Here is a 23,542-nt window from a genome sequence, read left to right as displayed (position 1 = left end):
CGCATCCGGCTCTGTGCTGACAGCTCAGAGCCTGGAGCCTGCTTTGGATTCTGTGTCTCCCTCTCTCTGCCCCTACTATGCTCATGCTCATGCTCTGTCTCTCTCTCTCTCTCAAAAATAAATAAACATTCAAAAAAAAAAAAAAAGACAGACTCACTTTCCAGTGAGACAAGGCACAAAAACGATAGCAACTATTCACACCCACCGAGGTAAATGGAAATCAGTACCACCAAAAGGTATTTAGAGGTATTGAAAACAGGTATAATTAAGCCAAATTTACCAAATTGGCACTGTCTTCCCATAAACAATATGAGATAAAATATTAGGGAAATTTACCATGCATTTTGGTCAAAAACTCACTCAGTGGAAATATCACAGTTATTTAATCATGAAATCTTTATACAGTATTGTCCTCTCAAAATTTCAGGGCAAAGCTTTTCCCATCTACATTATAGCTAAACACATACACCCATACATGTGTACCCACACATGTATACACGTACACACACGCACACACACACACACATTTAAGGAATGCAAGTTAATACTAGCTTGATTACACTGAAATACTTTATACAACTCCCATATTTTGAGAGGAAAGAATGTAAGTAAGTCTGGGTCAGATTTTACAGCAATACTTACATGATTTAGTTTTTTCAAAATTTCTATTTCTGTTTCAACATTGAGAGCCGGATCCTTTGATAAAAAAATAACATTCAAGTTTATTAATAATAATAATAGTCAACACTTGGAAAATGCTTAGTTAAAGCTTAGTTGAGTAAAAGCTGTCTGAGTTCCACACTTAGCGCCTACTCATCAAGGATTAGAGGTCGATCAATTAAATAACTCCCCTAAAAATCACTCTGCAAAGTGCTTGGCAAATAGTAAGCATTCAGTAAACGACCGGGCCCTATGCCAACCTCTTTATTTAAGAGTCATCTTGGGGGTCGCCTGGGTGGCTCAGTCAGTTAAGCATCAGACTCTTGATTTTGGCTCAGGTCATGATCTCATGGTTTGTGAGTTTAAGCCTCACATTGGGCTCTGCACTGACCCTGCAGAGCCTGCTTGGGATTTTCTCTCTCTCTCTCTCTCTTTCTCTCTCCCCTTCTCTCTCCCCTCCCCTTCTCATGCTCTCTCTCCCAAAAAAAAACAAACAAAAAAGTGAACTTAAAAAAATATTTAAAAAAAGAAAAAGAATCATTTTACTTAATAAGTCTCAAAATCCCAAAGTGAACTGGGTTCTAGAATTATCCCCAGTTCACAGATGGAGTAACTGAGGCTCAGAGAAAGGAAGCCACTTGTTCCAGTTCTCACAGCCAGAAACAAGTGTGTTTCCACTGTTCTCATGCTTACCTGGTAAGCTCTGTCTCTGTCTCTCTTTTTTTTAAGTTTTTATTGAAATTCCAGTTAGCTAACATACAATGTAATATTAGTTGTAAGCTCTCTCTGGCTGTACAATTGTTTATACTCATAAAAGTGATACAACAAATAAACACCACAGACAAGAGGTATTTAATTAAATTACATAAGGAAAATGTCAAGCCACATTTCTAATAATAGAGCAGACACAGTTTCCAATTTACTGCAGGCTAACATATTTAGTGAGACACCAATGAGAGGAAGCATCAGGGGACCGAAGTTGCTCTCTGTTCCAATTCCAAAAGGATGAATCGAGTTACTCAGCCTCAAGGGCTACACCCTCCAAAGCAAAGAGGATATAGAATTACATATTTATGTAAAATGGACTTCGGCTAAGAAACCCAGATGTTTAATTTTAAAAGTCTGCCTCTTCCTGTAAGCTGTTAAACTCATTACCATGGCAGGACATACTCTGATGATAGAGAGGTCTAAAAGAGTCCAATCTGATTTGAAAGATGAAATTAAGAGGTAAAATTTTGCTCCAAGTCTTCAAGAATGGTAGGTATTTTCTTCCCCACCACACACCCCCAACAGGAAACAAATCCAGAATCACAGGGGAAAAAGATCTGTAACAAAGTGAACACAGAAAGGAAATTCCTCTTGCCATGTGAAAATGGCATTGTCTTGGGGGCAGAGGTGGGGGGGGGGGGGGGAGGAATTGATCTTTAAAGAACATTAAAGTATAATGGCCAGAAACAGCTGGCCACAAAGGAAAATGTGACTAGAGACCTCATTTTACATTATTCTGTTGGGTCGTGTGTTGAAAGACCAATACATTTGACCATTTCACCAACACAGTAAATGTATATTACAGAATGCAATAAAATGAATGGCTACTATATAGAGACTGTTAAATAATTAGGATTTTTAAAAATCTATAGATGCTAAGGTATTAACTCCATTATTGGGAAGAGCAAAGGATTGGAAATTACCCTAAATGATCAAACAGAGAAATGGGGGAATAAATTACAATAAAGTTCATGAAATAGAGGCTCCATCATCAAAAAGCATCAATTAGGGGAAAGTTTATGCATTAATGCTTATGTGGAAAAGTAGAACACAAAATTGTATATACAGTATGACTTCAACCATCTAAAAATGCAAATTTGTATGAACAAGGACTAGAAGGAAAAAGAAAACTGCAAACAGCTGTGGAGTTACAATGGTGGGATATATAGCCAGGTTGTTTTTTCCCCTCAATTTCCTTTTTTTTTTTTTTTAATGTTTATTGATTTTTTTTTGAGAGAGAGAGAGAGAGAGAGAGAGCGCCTGAGGGAGAAAGAAAGAGAGAAAGAGAATGAGCAGGGGAGGGGCAGAGAGAGGAAAGAGAGAATCCCAAGCAGGTTCTGTGCTCAGTGCAGAGCCCCACGTGGGGCTCGAACTCACGAACTGTAAGATCATGAGCTGAATTCAAGAGGAACACTCAAACAACTAAGCCACCCAGGCACCCCCCAATTTCCTTTCATGTACTGTAAAACTTGTAACAACTGGGGGGGGGGGGGGGGGGGGGAAGCACTTCTTGCTGGTAAATTATGTACAACAAAATATTTCTGGAACCAAATTATGGATAAGTAACTTTCTAGGTTAGTTGAATATACTCAAAATATTTCAATGCTGTTTAATACAAATTCACGTATGTGAACAATGAATTCTTCCTAACACTGAAAATCACCACTCTAGGGGCACCTAGGTGGCTCAGTCGGTTAAGCATTTGACTTTGGCTCATGTCATGATCTCACGGTTTTGTGCATTTGAGCCTGGCATTGGGCTCTGCACAGACCGTGCAAAGCCTGCTTGGGATTCTCTCTCTTTCCCTCTCTCTCTGCCCCTCCCCTGCTCACTCTCCCTCTTTCTCAAAATAAATAAATAAAAACTTAAAAAAAAGAAAAAACTCACCACTCTAAAATTATTTGGGGGAAGTTAAGAAGTGTTAAAAACAACTGAGCAGGGAGCCTGGGTGGCTCAGTCGGTTAAGCGTCCAACTTCGGCTCAGATCATGATCTCATAGTTGGTGGGTTCGAGCCCCACGTCGGGCTCTGTGCTGACAGCTCGGAGCCTGGAGCTGCTTCGGATTCTGTGTCTCCCTCTTGCTCTGCCCCTATCCCAACTCATGCTCTGTTTCTATCTCAAAAATAAACATTAAAAAAATAAAAATAAATAGCTGAGCATGCACAAACACAGGTACTTACTGCCTCTCTCTCAGAGCCAACAGCAAACTTCCTTTTGCTGATGATTTTTATGGCTACTTTCTTACATGTTTTCCTCTCAAAAGCTAGCTTCACCTCACCACAGGCACCACTACGGAGAGAAACATAAAATGATCAATTGTCAGAATGGTTCATCATTCCTGATCTGGGCTTAACTTTAGCCGAGATCAGTTTAGAAGTTAACCGCTGTCCACATACAACACTTCCATTGTCCCTGTTTTCAAACAACACAATGAAACATAACCAATGTAAAATGTCAAGGGCATAAGTGAATGTGGACCATCCAATAGTGCTGAGTCAGCTCCAAATTCTACTTTTTGAGCTGAGTGATACAGACTTAAGTATTAATGGCACCCCAGAATGTGAAATCCTCAGAAAGACACTAAGAACAAATAAGACAGAAATTACTTATCCTAGAGGCAGAGAAACATCACTGAGAACAAAGTCCTAAACAAAAATGAGTGCCTGACCCAAGTTACAGCAGATAACTGTAAATGAATTATTTTCATTGATATGCTCTTTCTTATTCAAAGTGCCATAGTTGATGCCATAAACTGCACCCTAAATAAAATCACAATAACAACCAAAAGTATTATGCGATTAACTTAATTGCAGCAAACTCTTAAAGATTTGCAATTAATTGGGATACTATAATGGAAGAGGAATAATACCCAGGATACAGGTAACCCAATGGACTCTGTTCTCCAAAGCCTGGGTCAGCCCAAGGTAGTGGCTACTCACATATCAATCACTCATTACATGCCCCAAGCAGACTATAACTATTGTGAGTTTGGGGTGGGAAGGTAGGTTTGTCAAGACACCCTTTTTATTGTGTATTATATGTATACATAAAAATTACCACTGTTATCATTTTAAAATCTACAATTCAGTGGCAGTAAGCACATCCACAATGTTGTGTAACCATCACCCCCATCTAGCTCCAAAATTTTTCATGAGATCAAATGGAAACTCCACCCCCATTCTATCCTTCTCCCAGCTGCTGGGAACCACTAATCTGCTTTCTCAATAGATTTGCCTATTCTGAATATCTCGTATCAATGAAATTACACAATATGTGGCCCTTTGTGTCTGGCTTCTCTCACTCATGTTTTCAAGGTTAGCCCATGCTGTAGCATGGGTCAATATTTCATTCCTTTTTGTGGCTAAATAATATTCCATTGTATGGATATATCACATTTTGTTTACCTGTTTATTTGTGGATGGAGATTCGGGTTGTTTCCACTTTTTGGATACATGCTGTGAACATTCATGCATAAATTTTTACTTAAACACCTATTGTCAACTGGGAGACGGGAATTATATACCTACAAGGGGAATCACGGGTCATAGGGTAATTCTATGCTTAACTTGTTGAGAAACCAAGGAACTATTTTCCACAGTGGCTACAACATTTTACATTCCCACCAGCTAGTATACAGGGGATTTCATTTCTCTACATCCTCACAAACACTTGCTACTTTCTGTTTCTTTATGATGGTAATACTAGCGGCTGTGAAGCAGTAACCCTTGTGGTTTTGATTTGCATTTCCCTCATGATAAATGATGCCCAGCATCATCTTATGTGGTTTTTGGTCATTTGTAGATCTTTGGAGAAGGCTATTTAAATCCTTTGCCCATTTGTAAAGTGGGTTGTTTTTGTTGTTGACTTATAAGAGTTCTTTTTGCTGAATACTAGATCCTTATCAGATAAATGATCTGCAAATATTTTCTCTCATTCCATGGGTTGTGTTTCACTCCCTTGATAGTGTTTGGATGCACTAAAGTTTTTAAATTTGATGAAGTCTAAATTATCTATTTTTCTTTCTTTTGTTGCTCGTGCTTCTGGTGCCATAATTAAGAAACTACTGCCAGGGCACCTGGGTGGCTCAGTCAGTTAAGCGTCCGACTTCGACTCAGGTCATGACCTCACGATTGGTGAGTTCGGGCCCCGCATCGGGCTCTGTGCGGACAGCCCAGAACCTGGAGCCTGCTTCGGTGTCTGTATCTCCCTTTCTCTCTCTCTCTTTCTTAAAAATGAATAAACATTAAAAAAAGAAGAAAGAAAAGAAAAGAAACCAATGCCAAACCTAAGGTCCTGAAGAGTTACCTCTGTTTTCTTTTTACAGTTTTATAGCTGTATCTCTTACATTTATTTAGTTTTTTTCCTTTTGAGTTAATTTTTGTATATGGTGTGAGAAAATGGTCCGTTTAACTATTATTGTTTAAAATCTGCTCAAAACACTTTCCAATTCCCCTTCTGATCACAGTCACCTTTTGCCTGAGAAATCTTCCCTGAGTCAATATAGCTCTAATGGAGAGTCTGTAAGAGTACTATGGGATGACGTGTAACCAAAATCAAGCCAATCAACGTTTCCCCTGGAATCAAATGTTGATGTTGGGGAAAAGTTCTCTCTGCAGTGGTTTCTACCACTGCAGAAGTGGTAGAAGATATGAATGTGGGGCTTCTGGAAGCCATTCTTCCTGCCACACAGAGAAAACAAATCTATAGGAAGACAACCAGTAGTAGCTAAATCAATACATGGAGCCAGTGCCCTGGCAACACTGGAGGAGCCCTTAAATCCAGCCACACATACAGCCACATAGAGCATCAGAATTCAAAGAGTGACATAAAGCCCTAAAGGCCACCTGGTCCAGTCATACCTGAAAACAGCTGTGCCCATGTATCTCCTGCTTACAAGAGCCAATAAATTTCTTTTTTTACCTGACTCAGGTGAGTTAAGTTTCCATCACCTTATAGAAGATTTGTGTTGAATCCTCCCTTAGAAAAAATAAGAGTCCCATGCATTTCTTAGGGGTGCGCAGAAAATTTGGCTATAAACTTCCAAGCACCAATGCAATTGTGAAAATACAGTGAGTTACTGAATTTAATATCCATAAACTAAAATATCTCCCACAGATGGCTGCAAAGAGTACACACTGTTTGATTCTATGTGGCAGGAATATGGGTGATTATTTCCTTCTATTAACTTCTACTTCCAAGTTTCCAAAAATGTCAATAAAGAGAAAGGCCTTTGGGAGAGGGGGAAGGGTGGGAGAGTGAAGAACATGGTACAATGTGGTAAAAGCGTCCCTAAGGATGTGGCTCTCAAAGTAGGATTAGGCAACCACTAAGGAACCCCAAGATGCTTTCAGGGTGTCCACAAAGTCAAACTATTTGCAGAGTAATACTAAGACATCATATGCCTTTTTCATCCTCATTCTCTCATGAGGATACAGCGTTTTCCAGAGGCTACGTGGCATGTGACAACAGACTGAACAAGGACGCAAATATCAGGATCTAGCCATTTTCTAGTAAGCCAGATAGCAAAGAGATAGGCAAAAATGTGAAACAGCGCCTCTCTTCTCACTGATCTTTATTTAAACAATTATTCTGCATTAAAAACATTATTTGGGGGCACCTGGGTGGCTTAGTCAGTGAAGCCTCCAACTTTGGCTCAGGTCGTGATATCGCAGTTCATGAATCCGAGTCCCACGTCGGGCTCTGTGCTGACAGCCCAGAGCCTGCAGCCAGCCTGCTTCTGATTCTGTGTCTCCCGCTCTCTGCCCCTCCCCCACTCGTGCTCTGTCTCTGGCTCTCTCCCTCTCTCTCAAAAAAATAAACATTTAAAAATTTTAAAACACAGTTATCTTAACCTAAATTGGGTTCTTTAATGCATTAACAAATATTATAAATGTCTCCATTTGAATTTCTAATATAGCAAATATCAACAGATATCAGCCACAAAAGCTCTTGGGTGCCCTCAGTAATTTTTAAGAATGTAAGGGGTCCTGAAACCAAAAATTTTGAGAACTTTGCCATATTCAGTGGTCAGTTTCATTTCAGTTCCCAAGATGTCACAAATTCTGAAGAAGGCAGAAATGCAGTAAATGTTTCTTTTTAGAAGGTAATGAAAATGTTTCACAACTCAGTGAATGTTAAAAATCACTAAATTGTAGGAGTGCCTGGGTTGCTCAGTTAGTTAAGTGTCCAACTTCGGCTCAGATCATGATCTCACTGTTCGTGGGTTCAAGCCCCACGTCAGGCTCTGTGCTGACAGCTCAGAGCCTGGAACCTGCTTCGGATTCTGTGTCTCCCTCTCTCTCTGCCCCTCACCCACTCATGTTCTGTCTCTCTCTCTCAAAAATAAACATTAAAAAGAAAATTTTTAATAAAAAATAATAAGCATTAAAAAAATTAAAAATCACTAAATTGTACACTTTCCATGTGTGAATTGTATGGTATGTGAGTAACAACTTTTTTTTAAATGTTATTATTTATTCATTTTTAAGTAACCTCTACACCCAACATGGGGCTCGAACTCACAACCCTGAGATCAAGAGTCGCATGCTCTTCCAACTGAGATTAAGAGTTGCTCTTCTGAGTAAAAGCCAGGTGCCCCTGTGAATACCAACTTTTTTAAAGCCACTTTATTGAGCTATCAAAGGTAAAATGTATAAGGAAAACTCTTCATTTCAACTGATGATAGTCAAGTAAATGAATAACATGCCTATCACAAATAGGTGTCCTACAAATATAAATGTTATAAACCAGGAACAAGAACCTAATCAATGACAAATGTTTAGGAAAAAAATGAACTGCAATTTCTGTAACAACAAAAAAAACAATTTACCTTCCGAGAGTTTTTGACATGATGTATTCGTCTCTTAATTCCTTAGGATAAACTGACTGATCATCTACAGTCAGGTCAAAAAATACAAAAACTAAGGGGGAAAGGGCAGAAATAGGTCTCATTAATTCATTCGATAAAGATAAAATGGTCCTAAAATTTAGTAAACATATGGAATATAAGACAACTGTTTTCAATTACATTTAACACCTAACCCTAAAGGAATTGGTTAGCCAGTTTAACCCCTGTTATGAAACCCAGAGAAACCCATGGACAATGACAGTCAAATCTCATTCTTCAATAGAAATACACAACATCATCTCACGTTAGTGCAGGAAATCCATACATATATGCTAACCTTATTCCTCAGTCTCAAAATATTAGTCAACTGCAACTGATATAAAACACCCATGCAGATTAGCAGAAACCCAGAACCAAAAAGCAATCAGTTCAAGCATAGAAAAAAATGTTCTAGACATATAAACATCCCCAAAAAATTAGACTATAGGTCATCACACTAGTATTATTTCTCTTTGCCATTCATAGACCTTTACATGTCTGGCATTTTATAGTGCAAACCATCTTGAACCTGATTGTAAAGTTAAATAAGTAGCGTTTCCCCCCAAATCCCCTTTTTCTCCATTATTTGGGTCGTATTCCAGAAAAAGAAAAAATATAACCCCACTCATTTAAAAATTTAACCATCCACGTGAACCAAGGCTGCAATCAATTATCGACATTTCAATTCTACAAAATCAATAGTAAATTTGCAACTGCCTGCAATATCTTGAAACAGTAAAATGTGTTAAGACCCTTGAGTTTCTCAGATTTCAGGCAACAGGTTTTGACCTCCCTGGAGTAACCAAGAGCTCTAGTCTCTGGCACAAATCTGAGCCACCTGAGTGTGCTTCATTCCAGGCTGGTCTCCACAAGACAGACACTTGCATAGTGAAGGAAACCTTCCAGCAAACCAACAGTTTCTCTGTGTTCATGGATATTTATGAACCTAGATGTTCCAGTGGCATCTGAGAATCTGGGAATTTGAGGGGCTCTGGAGGGCTACATCTCACAGATGTCAAGGTCTACTTCAAGGGCTACAAATTCAGTTGTCCATACAAGCCAAGGTCATGTACACAGGGAAGGCTGGGGACAACGTGGAGCAATGAGGACTTGAATGGGGAAAACATGCCGTCCATCTAAACCAGGAAGGCTCTACTGAGCACTGGCAAATCCTCCAGTTATGGAATTATAGGCTCAGTATGGCCAGGCAGTGCACCTTTTTCAAAGCAATCTAGATTTTGACGTTAAAGTACAAATAACAAATGCCTAATAAAATGTCAATAAACTGAATGCCATCTGCAGAGTGCCAGTCTGATCTATTTCAATTAAGGCCACCTTTAGCCCATATAACACATCTGTTCAGAACAGAACAGTTGCCCCGTAGATGGACCAACTACGAAAAGGTGGCACACAGCTGGTCAAGTGAGACAGGCCAAATTTCAGCATTCAGATGTCGCCTGCACCAGGTGCTCTCAAACAGCAAAACCCTATGCAGCTGCCCTGACTATAATTATCAGATTGAAAACAAAATAGTCAGAAATGGGGAAAACTGTCATAAAATGCATTTTAGGATGCCCAGCGTGGCCATCGTTCCCAGATGCCAGGCTGAAGACTGACTGCCTAAGAATCACCTAAGCAAGATTTTTTAAATCCCTGGACCTACTAGACCAGGATCTGTGGGACAGCGTTTGTGAGCATCTATTTTTTTTTTTTAAGTTTATTTATTTTGAGAGAGGGAGAGAACACACACACACGAGTGGGGGAGAGGCAGAGAGAGAGGGAGAGAATCCCAAGCAGGCTCTCCACACTGTCAGCACAGATCCCAGAGTGGGGCTTGAACGCACAAACCAGGAGATCATGACCCGAGTCAAAGTAGGACATTTAACCACTGAGCCACCCAGGCACCCCGTGGAGATCTATTATTTTTAAGTTATTACCCACACACACTCCCTTCCCATTCATTCAACCCTCAGATAGTTTTGTGAAATTCTGTGGGTTTGTTTTTAATCAAAGAAACAAAAGTATTCCTTTTGTCCAAGGATTTAAAATCACTGTGAGATTACATGTAACTCTTTAGGTTGCTTTAATTCCTTCTGTGCTGAATGACAGCTGTTCATTTTAGATGTGATATTAGTAGTTTTAGGAACGGCTGCTTATAAAATGCTGCCTGATGATGACAATAAACATCAAAACTTTCAGACAATCACCAAATGGTAACTAAGAAAATAGACAGTTTGGGGTTTTTTTTAATGTTTATTTATTTATTTTGAGAGAAAGAGAGAGAGCACATGTGTGCACAAAGGGGAGGGGCAGAGAGAAAGGGAGAGAGAGAATCTCATGGGGCTCAATCTCATGAACTGTGAGACAATGATCTGAGACAAAATGAAAAGCTGACACTCAACTGACTGAGCCACCCAGGTGCCCCAAGAAGGAAGAAGGTTTAAACTGAGATTCTTACAGAAAAAACCTAATGCCTGGCATATAAACAAACTTCAATAAATACATGTACAATTAATGAATGGAAGGAATGAAAGGGAAGAATGAGAAAGGAAGGGAAGAAGGAAAGAGGGAGGGAGGGAGAAGAATTAATGGTCTAAAACAACTCACTGACATCTAAGACTGATGCGGTACAAACTGGATCAATCAATGAACAATGAAACATCTTAAGCAATATCATCCCATTGACAGCATACAGCCTTAAATAAAACTTATCACAGCAGTTAAACTTTAGAAATTCAATCTTGATAGAAATCTTTCCTAATTTAAGGATGCACCCAGGACTGAGTTGAATCCTGAATACTAACCGTCTTACTTTACGTAACTAAACCATACTCGGCAAAGGGCATAATGTCGATCTTCCCTTTACAGGAGAGGAAAAAAAGATTCAGTAACCAGAAGATAGTAATGTTACCTTTATTACTCCACACTGAAAGTGCAATTTCAGAATTGTTACTCAAAGGAAGGCGTCTTCCTTTCCCTACAAGCTCTCTATTTACAAAGGTTCCATTCCCACTGTGATCTTCTATGTATGCGATGTAAGAGTTTTTGGGACCCATTTCCTAAAATAGAGAACATTTTATTTCAAAGTTTTAACAGTGGGGAGTGACAGTGCTAAGATATCTCACGGTGAAGGACTAGATTACCAATTTTCCCAAACATATGGATTTCTGTCACCTACTCTGAAAATCCGAAAGTGTTTCTTGCTGTAAGTCCGGTATTTATCCGTTCTTTTCAGCAGTGGCTCATCAAAGCAGTATTCGCAGCTCCTATCTCTCCCAAACCAGTAGCTGTCATTAACACAGTCTGTAACACAAAAGTATACACCGGAGTGCTGTCGAATTTCATGCATCAAACACTTTTAAAAACTGCTTGTAAAATGTAATTAGAGGAAAATAACCTAAGAAAGCAATCAAGCTTACAGATACCTTTATCAAAATGATATAGGAATAAAAATGAGGGAGGAGGAAAAGAACAATTTTCCAATGAGTTCAATAAATCGTGACTTATACATACCTATGAAATAACAAGCCGTCATTAAAAGTTCTCAAGCAATTATTAATGATTTCAAAAAACACTTAAAATCAAATAACTTCCTGCTCATGACCCTCCTGAGGCTTCCCATCGTACTTACTATAAAATGTGCACTCCTCCCCATAGCAGGCTAGATGCTCAGGATCCAGCCCCTGCTTCCCTCCCAGCCTCACCTTGCACCGCTCCCCTTGATCACTCTACTTAGTCCCTCTGGTGGCTTCCATTGCCCCATGTCGGGTTCAACCCCCACCTTGTGGCCTTTGCATTCTCTGTTCAAACACAGCTACTTGCATAGTCATCTTGCTTTGTGTCTGGACTCAAACTGTCATCTTCCACTCAGCTTTCTGTATTAGCAGACTCCTACCTCGTCATCCATTATCATAATGACATCCCGTTTTGTCTCCCTCTAAGTATGGACCATAATTGGAAGTTATCTTGATTATTTATATATTGTCTCCCCACACACCCCTTTTAGAACAAACTCCAGGAGGGCAGCCTTGGGTCTCCTGTGTTTTAGTTCCAGCACCAAGGACAATGAATGTAGTAGGCAAGTAAATGTTGATAAAGACAGACCAGGCAAAATGTTAGCACCTCATATCACAAAGTACTAATTTCCCTAATGTATGTCAAGTTCCTACAAATAAAAACAGACAAACAATCCAGTAAAAAATGGGTAAAAGATATGAAGAGACAATTTACAAGAGACAGAAATACAAATGGCTCAAACATACGAAAAAATGGCCAAGGTAAAAAAAAAATTTTTTTAATTTAAAAACCAGGGGAACCTGGTAGAGCACGCAACTCTTTTTTTTCCTTTTTTAATGCTTACTTTTTGAGAGAGCAAGAGACGGAGCGCAAGCAGAGTAGGGGCAGAGAGAGAGGGAGACACAGGATCCGAAGCAGGCTCCAAGCTCCAAGCCGTCAGCACAGAGCCCGACAAGGGGCTCAAACTCATGAACCGTGAGATCATGACCTGAGCTGAAGTTGGATGCTTAACTGACTAAACCACCCAGGCACCCCATAGAGCATGCAACTTTTGATCTTGGGATTGTGAGTTCGAGCACCACGTTAGGTGTAGAGATTACTTAAAAATAAAATATTTTTTAAAAATGAAATTAAAAAATGCATAAACATGTACACATTTTAAAAAAAGAAATTTTAAAAACCAATAATACATTACAATTTCATATTTCAGGGTGCCTAGGTAGCTCAACTGGTTAAGTGTCCGACTCTTGATTTTGGCTCAGGTCATGATCTCACGGGTCATGAGTTTGGGCCGAGTCAGGCTCTGCACTAACAGCTTGGAGCCTGCTTGGGATTCTGTGTGTGTGTGTGTGTGTGTGTGTGTGTGTGTGTGTGTCTCTGCCCCTCCCCCACTCACTCCTCTGTCTCTCTGTCTCTGTCTCTCAAAAGAAATTAAACATTAAAAAAAATGTTTTTAAACAATTGTGGTACTTACATATAATGGAATATATATATGTAGATATATATATGCATTTTTTTTAAGTAGGCTCCACACCTGATGTGGAGCTTGAACTCATGACCCTGAGATCAAGAGTCTCATGCTCTACTAACTGAGTTAACCAGGTGCCCCTATCATGGAATATTATTCAGCCATAAAAAATAAATGCTACAGCCCATACATGCCACGACATGTATAAACCTTGAAAAAGTTAGAAGAAGCCAGACACAAAAAAACCATGAGTTGTATGATTACATTTATATGAAATATCCAGAATACTTAAATCCATAGAAATGAAATACAGATTACTGGTTGCCAGGGGCAGGAGGAGAGAAGAAAGGGAAGTGACTGCTTAACAGGTGCAGGGTTTTATTTTGGAGTAACACAAGTGTTTCAGAACTAGACAAAGGTTGTGATGGCACTGAACTGTTCACTTTAAAATAGTTAATCTGGGGCCCCTGGCTGGCTCAGTCAGAAGAGCATGCAATTCTTGATTGTAGGACCACAAGTTTGAGCCCCACACTGGGTGTAAAGATTAATTAAATAAAGAGACTCAAAAAAAATTAAAGAACAATAAAGTGGTTAATTTTATGTCATGTGCATTTCACTGTGAGGTTTTTATGTTTTAGGTTTATTTATTTTGAGAGAGAGAGAGAGAGAGAGAGAGAGAGCACACATACTTACGAACTGTGAGATCATAACCTGAGCTGAAATCAAGACTCGGACTCTTACCCTACCGAGCCACCCAGGCACCCCACACGTCAATTTTTAAAAATTACATAGACACACATAACTGGCCCAGAAATTCTACTTCTAGGAATTTATCCTACGGATAGAGGCATATGTATTATGAAAGGATATAAGGACAAAACTAAAAAGTTATTCACTATAGCATTATTCTTACAGCAAAAGATTACAAACATCTTAAATCTCCATTAGTAAGGGACAACTTCAAAAAAACTTACATCTATAAAAAGGAATGAGAATCTTTACATTCTGAGATAAGGATATCTAAGATACAATGCTGAGTATTAAATGCCAGTTGCAAGCAATGTGTTGTGAATTATAATTAATCTAAAAATAAAAGGAAAATAAGAATATACAGGCACTTAGCAATATGGCATCATCCATTACAAAGTAAAGCCATGCCGACTCAAAGACCCAGCAATTCAACTCAGTCTCTACCCCACAGACACATCTGCCAATTGACCAAGGAGACAACCACAAGGATGTTCAAGGAGTCTTGCTTACAGGAACGAAAACTGGAAACAACCTAAGTATCTGTTAATAGGGGAAGGAATAAATGAACCATGGTATTTCTACTAGAAATGCAGAACTACTGCACCAGCTGGGACAAGGAAGGGCATGGAGAATTCATCAGGACAAGGATGGTGGACAGAGACTGTAAGAAGTGGGCCCCTACAAAAGGGTCTGTTCTGACCTTTGCTGATCAGGAGAGCCCCCAGGCAGAAGTGTGGAGGAGGGCAGGGAGAACAAGGGAGGAGGCAAGGGGACCAGAAGTTCTCAGAAAGGCAATGAGGGGTATCAATCCAGGGAAGGATGGGTCCATCTTCCCAGTAGGGAAGGGGTGCAGGTGAGAAGGTGTGTAGGAAGAGCAACAGATACACTGGTTTTGGCAAGTGAACTGAAAATTAGGTAAGTTAAAAAAAAAAAAGAATGAAAGAAAGAAAAAGAAAATTTAGGTAAGCTATTTTCTTTTAGGGATTCTAGACCTCTCCTCTCTGAAGTTCGAATTCACTGTCCTCCCTCTCAAAGGATCCTATATCACAGACAAAAAAATTAAAACCATCTGGGAAAAGTTAACCCATCTCTCCCTTTGATCCCCATTCAGCTCTGACCTTTGGCCTATCATCTTCACCTTTGCTTTAACATCCCCTCCCCCGCCGCCCCATTTTACAGATGAGGATGGTGAGGCTCAGAGGGGTAGCATCACTTGCCTGAGGTCACACAGCTAGATGATGACAGAGCTAGGACTTGAACCCATGTCTTTCTGACTACAGCACCTTCACTCTTTCCCAGCTTCAGCCCTTAAGCTACACTCTCACCCTTATTTTCTTCCTACTCAAGCATTTTTAATCTCTTCCTCTACCAGTTTCTCTCACGCTCATTTCAAACAGGAACAAGCCTCCCTTGGGCTCCACACTCCCCTTTGGTTGCTAACTTTCATCACATTTCTTACAGCATACTCACTTCTTTCTCAATGGCAGGTTAAGGACATAGGTTTAAAGTTGAAAAGTTGTAGGATCAAATCCTGCCTCTACCAACTCTGGGCTATATGACTGTAGACAAGTTAATCAACTGAGGCTTAGAGCCTCAGTTTGCTCTTCTGTAAAATGGAGGTAAGAATAAAAATAGTCTCTCATTAGATTATTTTGAAATTTAAATAAAATAGTCCCAACACTTCACCCAACAAAAAGAAAACGTACATTCTTCTCAAATGCTTATGAAAAATATTCTCCAAGATAGAACATAAGCTAGAGCGAGAAACCTACTCCATGAACATAAAAGAACAGAAATCACACAAAGTATGTTCTCTAATAACAATGTAATGAAATTGGAGCTCAAAAACACAAAGAAATTTAGTGAATTCCCATTTAAGCAGAATTAACTAAAAAAACCAAAGGGACAAAGAAAAACAATCATTAAGGAAAATTAAGAAATACTTTGAAATTAATGAAATGAGAAAACAACATACCAAAATTTATGGGATGCAGCTTAAACATTTCTTAGGGAAATTTACAGTTGTTAATGTCTAAGTTACAAAATAAAGATTTTATGTCAATAACCTAACCTTCCTTAAGATGTTGAAAAAGAGAAGCAAGCAAAATCTAAAACAAGCAGAGGGAAAAAAATAATAAAAATCAGAGCAGAGGGGCGCCTGGGTGGCTCAGTAGGTTAAGCATCTAACTCATTTCAGCTCAGGTCATGATCTCACAGTCATGAGACTGAGCCCTGCAAGAGGCTCTATGCTGAGCTTGGAACCTGCTTAAGATTCTTTCCCTCTGCCCCTTCCCCATTTGTCCTTTCCCCATTTGCATGCTCTTCCTCTCTCAAAAAAAAAAAAAAAAAATTCAGAGCAGAAAAAAATAGAAAATACAAAGATAATTAAGAAAATCAATGAAACTGCGGATCCTGGGTGGCTCAGTCAGTTGAGCATCCAATTCTTGGTTTCAGCTCAGGTCATGATCTCACAGTCAGAAGACTGAGCCCTGTGTTGGGCTCCACGCCGAGCAGAGCCTGCTTGGATTCTCTCCCTCTCTCTCTGCCCCTCTCCCCACTCACATTCTCTCAAAATAAATAAATAAACTTTAATTAAAAAAAAAAAAAGAAAAGAAGTTGGGGGGGGGGGGCAGGGGAGGCGAGCCTAAGTGGCTCAGTTGGTTGAGCGTCTGACTCTTGATTTCGGCTCAGGTCCTGATCTCACAGTTCATGGTTCAAGCCCAAGCCCAGCGTTGGGCTCTGTGTGGACAGTGTGGAGCCTGCCTGGGATTCTCTCTCCTTCTCTCTCTGCCCCTCCCCCACTCATGCTATCTCTGTCTCTGTCAAAATAAATAAATAAATTTTAAAAAATAATAATGAAGCCAAAAGCTGGGTTTTATTTTTAATATTTTATTTTTAAGCAATCTCTATACCCAATGTGGGCCTCGAACCCACAATCCTAAGATCAAGTGTAACATGCTCCACCGACTGAACCAAGCAGTCTAAAAGATAGCTTCATTTTAAATTCTACCAAACATTTAAAGAACTAATACCAATGCCCAAACTCTTCCAAGAAACACAGGAGGAAGGAAATTTCTCAACTCATTCTGAGGCTACTAATACACTTATGCCAAAAGCAAAGACATCAGAAGACAGCAACAGACCAACAGGCCTCAGCAAACCAAATCCAGCAACATGTAAAAGGGATTAGATATGACCAAGTGAGAATTAACCCAGGAAAACATGGTTGGGTTAGGGTTAGCATCTGAAAAATAATTAATGTAACATGCAATCACAATACAATACAGAACAAAACCACAAGACCATCTCAGTAGACAGAAAAGGCTTTGACAAAATCCAATATCCTTCATGATTCAAAACAATAGTGACAACAATAAAAATAAATGAGGAATAGCAGGGAACTTCTTCACCCTGAGAAAAAGCACTTATTGAACCGCCTATGGCTAACTGCATAGTGAAAGCTTCCCCCTTAACATCAAAATAAGACAAGAATATCTGCTCTTACAATGTTTTTTTTAAATGTCTATTTATTTATTTTTGAAACACAGCTTGGGGGAGAGACAGAGAGAGAGGGAGAGAATCCCAAGCAGGATCTACGCGGTCAGCACAGAGCCCAACACAGGGCTCAATCCCATGAACTGTGAGATCATGACATGAGCTAAAATCAAGGGTCAGACACTTAGCCAACTGAGCAATCCGGGTGCCCCTACTTTTTATTCATCGTACTAGAGATTCAAACCAGGGCACTGGAGGGAAGGAAGGAAGGAAGGAAGGAAGGAAGGAAGGAAGGAAGGAAGGAAAGAAGGAAGGAAAGAAGGAAGGAAAGAAGGAAGGAAAGAAGGAAGGAAAGAAGGAAGGAAGGAAGGAGGGAAGGAGCAAATCTATCTCTATTCACAGATAACATAATCTTATGCAGAAAATACTAAAGAACCCACTAAAAACTATTGGATCTAATTAACAAATTCAGCAACATTACAGAATACAAGATTAATATACAAAAAAAAAAAAAACCCAAAAACCCCACTTGTTCACGAGCAATGAACTAACTAACCTAAAATGAAATTTAAAAATAATTCCTTTTGGGGTGCCTAACTGGCTTAGTTGGTACAGCATGTGACTCTTTAGATTTGGGATCATGAGTTCAAACTCCATGTTGGATGTAGAGTTAAAAAAACATATGTATATTTAAAAATACTAATAAGTACATTTATGATAGCATAAAAAGAATAAAATACTTAGGAATGAATTTAACAAAAGTACAAATCTAATACTATAAAAACTATAAAATATTGCTGAGAAAGAATTTGAAAGACTTTTATAAATGTTCATGGATGGGGTACCCAGGTGGCTCAGTCGGTTAAGCACTGACTTTGCCTCAGGTCATGATCTCGAGATTCATGAGCTTGAGCCCCACGTTGGACTCTGTGCTGACAGCTCAGAGCCTGGATCCTGCTTCAGATTCTGTGTCTCCCTCTCTCTCTGCCTCTCTCGCTTGCACTCTGTCTCTCTCTCAAAAATAAACATTAAAAAAAAAAAAGTTTTAATTAAATACGTAAATAAATAAATAAATAAATAAATCAGTCATACTATTGCAAAGATAGCAAAATGCCCATACTACTGACATACACAATCCCTGCCAAAATCCCAGCTGCCTTCTTTGCAGAAATTAGCAATCTGAAACTAAAATTCTTATGTTAATATGAAGACACAGACTATCCAAAATAATCTTGAAAATGAAGTACAAAGTTGAAAGAGTTACCAATGTTTTGCAATTTCAAAACTTACTCCAAAGCTACCATCATTAAGATGTTATGGTACTAGCATAAGGACAGACATACAGATGAATAGGGAAGAAATGAAGGACCAAAAATAAACCACATTTATAGTCAACTAACTTTGAAAAAGAGTGCCAAAACAGTTCACTGGGAAAAGAATAGTCTGTTCAAGAAATGGTACTAGGACAAGTAGATATCCACATTCAAAACAATAGTTAGAACCCTTACCTCACACCATATACAAAAATCAACTTACACAAAATCAAAGGCTAACTGTAGTAGGAACCATAATTATAAAACTCAAAGAAGAAAGAATAGTAATGAAGCCTTGTAATCTTGGGTTAAGCAATGCCTTCTTAGATATGACACTAAAAGCACAAGTGACAAAAGAGAGAAATTGGCCACAATTCAAGTTTGAAATTAGTGTATCAAAGAACATCATCAAGAAAGCAAAAAAGAAGGGCACCTGGGAGGCTCAGTCAGTTGAGCACCCGGGTCTTGGTTTAAGGTCATGATTTCAGTTCGTGTGTTCAAGCCCCATGTAAGGCTCCGCATTGACAGTGCAGAGTCTGCTTGAAGTTTTCTCTCTCCCTCTCTCTCAAAATAAATAAATAAACTTTAAAAAAAAAAGATAACAAAAAAGAAACCCAAAGAATGGAAGTAATATTTGCAAAACATATATCTGATAAGGGATTTATATCTGGAACATATAAAGAACACCTACAAATCAGCTATAAAAAGGGGCGCCTGGGTGGCTCAGTTGGTTGGGTGACCAACTTTGGCTCAGGTCATGATCTCAGTTTGTGAGTTCAAGCCCTGCGTCGGGCTCTGAGCTGACAGCTCAGAGACTGGAGCCTGTTTTGGATTCTATGTCTCCTCCTCTCTCTACCCTTCCCATGCTCATGCTCTGTGTCTGTCTCTCAATAATAAATAAACGTCAGGGCGCCTGGGTGGCTCAGTCGGTTGGGCGTCCGACTTCAGCTCAGGTCATGATCTCACGGTCTGTGACTTCAAGCCCCGCGTCGGGCTCTGTGCTGACAGCTCAGAGCCTGGAGCCTGTTTCGGATTCTGTGTCTCCCTCTTTCTCTGACCCTCCCCTGTTCATGCTCTCTCTCTCTCTGTCTCAAAAATAAATAAACGTTAAAAAAAAAAATTAAAAAAAAATAAACGTTAAAAAAAAATTTTTTTTTAATCAGCTATAAAAAGATTAGAAATCCAATTAAAAATTAACAAAGGCTCTGAATAGAAATTTCTCCAAAGACGATATAAAATAACCAATAAATACCTAGAAAGATGTTCAATTATCATTAGTCATCAGGAAAATGCAAATCAAAACCACAATGAGGGGTGCCTGGGTAGCTCAGTCGGTTAAGTACCTGACTTCAGCTCAGGTCATGATCACAGTTCGTGAGTTCAAGCCCCGCACTAGGCTCTGTGATGGCAGTGCAGAGCCCACTTCAGACCCTCTGTCTCCCTCTCTCTCTGCCCCTCACCCGCTCATGCGCACACACACACTCTCTCTCCCTCTCTCTCTCTCTCAAAAATAACCAAACATTGGGAATGCAAGCTGGTGCAGTCACTCTGGAAAACAGTATGGAGGCTCCTCAAAAAACTAAAAACAGAACTACCCTATGACCCAGCAATTGCACTACTAGGCATTTATCCAAGGGATACAGGTGTGCTGTTTCGAAGGGACACGTGCACCCCCATGTTTATAGCAGCACTAGCAACAATAGCCAAAGTATGGAAAGAGCCCAAAAGATAGATGAATGGATAAAGAAAGTGTGGTATATATATACAATGGAGTATTACTCGGCAATCAAAAAGAATGAAATCTTGCCATTTGCAACTATGTGGATGGAACTGGAGGGTATTATGCTAAGTGAAATTAGTCACAGAAAGACAAAAATCATATGACTTCACTCATATGAGGACTTTCAGAAACAAAACATGAACATAAGGGAGGGAAACAAAAATAATATAAAAACAGGGAGGGGGACGAAACAGAAGAGCCTCATAAATATGGAGAACAAACTAAGGGTTATAGGAGGGGTTGTGGGAGGGGGGATGGGCTAAATGGGTAAGGGGCACTAAGGAATCTACTCCTGAAATCATTGTTGCACTATATGCTAACTAATTTGGATGTAAATTAAAAAAAAAAAAAAGTTTAAAAAAAAAAAAGAAGCTAAACTAAAATAAATAGATAAACAAACATTTAGAAACAAAAATAAAATTTAACGTTTATTTATTTTTGAGACAGAGAGAGACAGAACATGAACGGGGGAGGGTCAGAGAGAGAGGGAGACACAGAATCTGAAACAGGCTCCAGGCTCTGAGCAGTCAGCACAGAGCCCGACGCGGGGCTCGAACTCACGGACCGCGAGATCATGACCTGAGCCGAAGTCGGACGCTTAACTGACTGAGCCACCCAGGCGCCCCACAAAAATAAAATTTAAAAAGCCCAATGAGATCATTTCACACTAGAATGACTATAATTAAAAAGACACATAGTAAGTTGGGGCAAAATGTAGAGAAGTTGGAACCTTCATACACCGCTGGTAGGAATATAGAATGGTGCAGCTGCTGTGGAAAACAGTTTAGTGGTTCCTTAAAATATTAATCATAGAGTCTTCCATGGGAAGCTGTTGAAGTGGGAGTCCCCTAAGCTCACCTCATGTCAGACACAACTAGATAACCCACATTAGTGTAAATAACTCAGAAAGCAGCCCAACGATTGGCAGAACAGACCCTCCGCAACTAAATGTAGAAAAGAAGTCATACCGATGAGAGTAGGAAGGGCAGAGATGCAGAAGGGAGCCAAACAAACTTGTAGGACTGTCCATGAGGTAGGGACACAAAGAAAGGAAAGAAACAGACCCTCACACTGGGGAGCATGCATGAGGAAGAAGAATCCCTATAACATACTGCTTTGAGTTCTTACAATCAGCAGCGATTAGCACCTGGAACTTCAAAAATTCAGCAGTCTCCCTGGGAGGGTGAGAGGAAACTGAGTCCTTGCCCTTAAGGAAACAGCACAACAAAGACCACGGCAGAGATACAGCATAGAAGCAGCAATGTGAAAAGTACGTGGGTTATACAGGAAGGACTTTTACTAATCTCAGAACAAATACTGGAGAAGCAGGAATATTTGGGAGACTTCTCTCCAGGAACAGAGGAGGGGATAGGCACCATTTCCCTCCCCCACTCCTTGGCCTACACACAAAAACACCTACAGCTACAGGAACCTGTGTAGCACCAACACTTGGTACCTAGGTTATTAATAGCACCACATTGCCCCAAGTTCTTCTGTGGACACGCCTGCTCCAGCCAGGCCCAGGCTCTAGGTCCCCTCCCACAGCAGACCTACACACACTTTGCTTACACCATGCACCCATGTCGCCCTGCAGACCTGCCACCCTCTAATAGGCCCTAGGCCGGAACCCGTTCAAAGTGGTGCCACAAGCCTGGCAGTGTGCAAGTAGTCCTGACAAGGGCCAGCGCCACTCCAAAGTGACTCCTGCACTAGGGGGAGGGAAAGACAATAACCACACACACCAGTCCAACTAGGGCCTCAGCAGTGGGCTGGGAGCAAACATCTGATCTGACTACAGGCCCCACCCACCAATGAAAGATTCTCAGGGGACAACACATGGAAAGTGACCTGCAGCCTGATGCTACCTCATTTCTGGCGAACGCCTGGTCTGACTCAACTGAATCCCTAGGCGGCCTCAAATTGGCCCACTAACAACACAGGGACCGGTCCCTGCCCACAACAGGCAAAGACAGCCATCACAGATGACTGGAATGAAGGAAAAATTAGCTCAACCACAACAGTAGGGTACAGGAAACACACATATGAGACACCCTGAAGCTTCAGGTTCTGTGAACAAGGAACACTGCATTGCAGAGCACTACATGACCTCTTCTTCCTAAAGCCATTACTTTCAAGAGCAGAAGATGTAGCTGACTTTCCTAATACATAGAAACATACACAGTGAGTTGAACAAAATGAGGAGACAGATGAATACTTTCCAAATGAAAGAACAGGACAAAATCACAGCAGAAGAGCTAATTGCAACAAACATAAGTAATATACTTGATAGAGAACTTAAAATAATGATTGGGGCACTCGGGTGGCTCAGTCAGTTAAGCCTCTGACTCTTGATTTCAGCTCAGGTCAAGATCTCACAGTTCATGAGTTTGCGCCCCACACGGGGCTCTGTGCTGACAGCATGGAGCCTGCTTAGGATTCTCTCTCTTCCTCTCTCTCTCTGTCCTTCCCCCGCTTGCACACTCTCTCAAAATAAATAAACTTAAAATAATAATAAAAATAATGATCAAAGAGTAGAGGACCTCATGAGAACCTTAACAAAGATATGGAAAATATAGAAAAGATCCAATCAGAGATGAAGAACTCAATAACTGAAATTAAAAATACACTAGAGGGAATAAAGAGCAGACTAGAGGAAGCAAAAAAAATGGATCAACGACTTGGAGGACAGTGTAATGGAAAGCAATCAAGCTGCACAGGAGAGAGAAAAATAATAATTATAAATGAAAGAAGACTTAGGGAACTCAGCAAGACCGTCAAGTATAATAACATTCACATTATATGGATCCCAGAAGGACAAGAGAGAGAAAAGGGAGAAAAAGAGAGAGAAAATTTATTTGAAAAATTAATAGCTGAAAACTTCCCTAATCTGGGGAAGGAAACAGACA

The 23,542-nt window shown here is 39.9% G+C and overlaps 1 protein-coding gene across 6 annotated transcripts in view; it reads right to left on the bottom strand.

The window, feature by feature from the left end:
* CHEK2 (checkpoint kinase 2) overlaps nucleotides 1-23,542 on the bottom strand; it is a 46,580-nt gene that overhangs the window by 15,786 nt on the left and 7,252 nt on the right. For 4 of the 6 annotated variants that reach the window (XM_042910657.1, XM_042910658.1, XM_042910660.1 and 1 more), the window contains 5 exons: nucleotides 11,493-11,617; nucleotides 11,226-11,373; nucleotides 8,258-8,348; nucleotides 3,609-3,717; nucleotides 643-696 (listed from right to left, as the gene is read on the bottom strand). In XM_042910657.1, coding sequence (XP_042766591.1) covers nucleotides 643-696; nucleotides 3,609-3,717; nucleotides 8,258-8,348; nucleotides 11,226-11,373; nucleotides 11,493-11,617 — 527 coding nt within the window. Of the gene's footprint in view, nucleotides 1-642; nucleotides 697-3,608; nucleotides 3,718-8,257; nucleotides 8,349-11,225; nucleotides 11,374-11,492; nucleotides 11,618-15,518; nucleotides 15,651-23,542 lie in introns of those variants that run through there. The other 2 variants (XM_042910661.1, XM_042910663.1) reach the window with 2 other exon arrangements.

This window comes from Panthera leo, chromosome D3, assembly GCF_018350215.1.
Source record: "Panthera leo isolate Ple1 chromosome D3, P.leo_Ple1_pat1.1, whole genome shotgun sequence".
In the NCBI taxonomy this organism is placed as follows: Eukaryota; Metazoa; Chordata; class Mammalia; order Carnivora; family Felidae; genus Panthera; species Panthera leo.
Note: the sequence above shows the minus strand (reverse complement) of the source record. Positions and strands in the feature narration are given on the sequence as shown.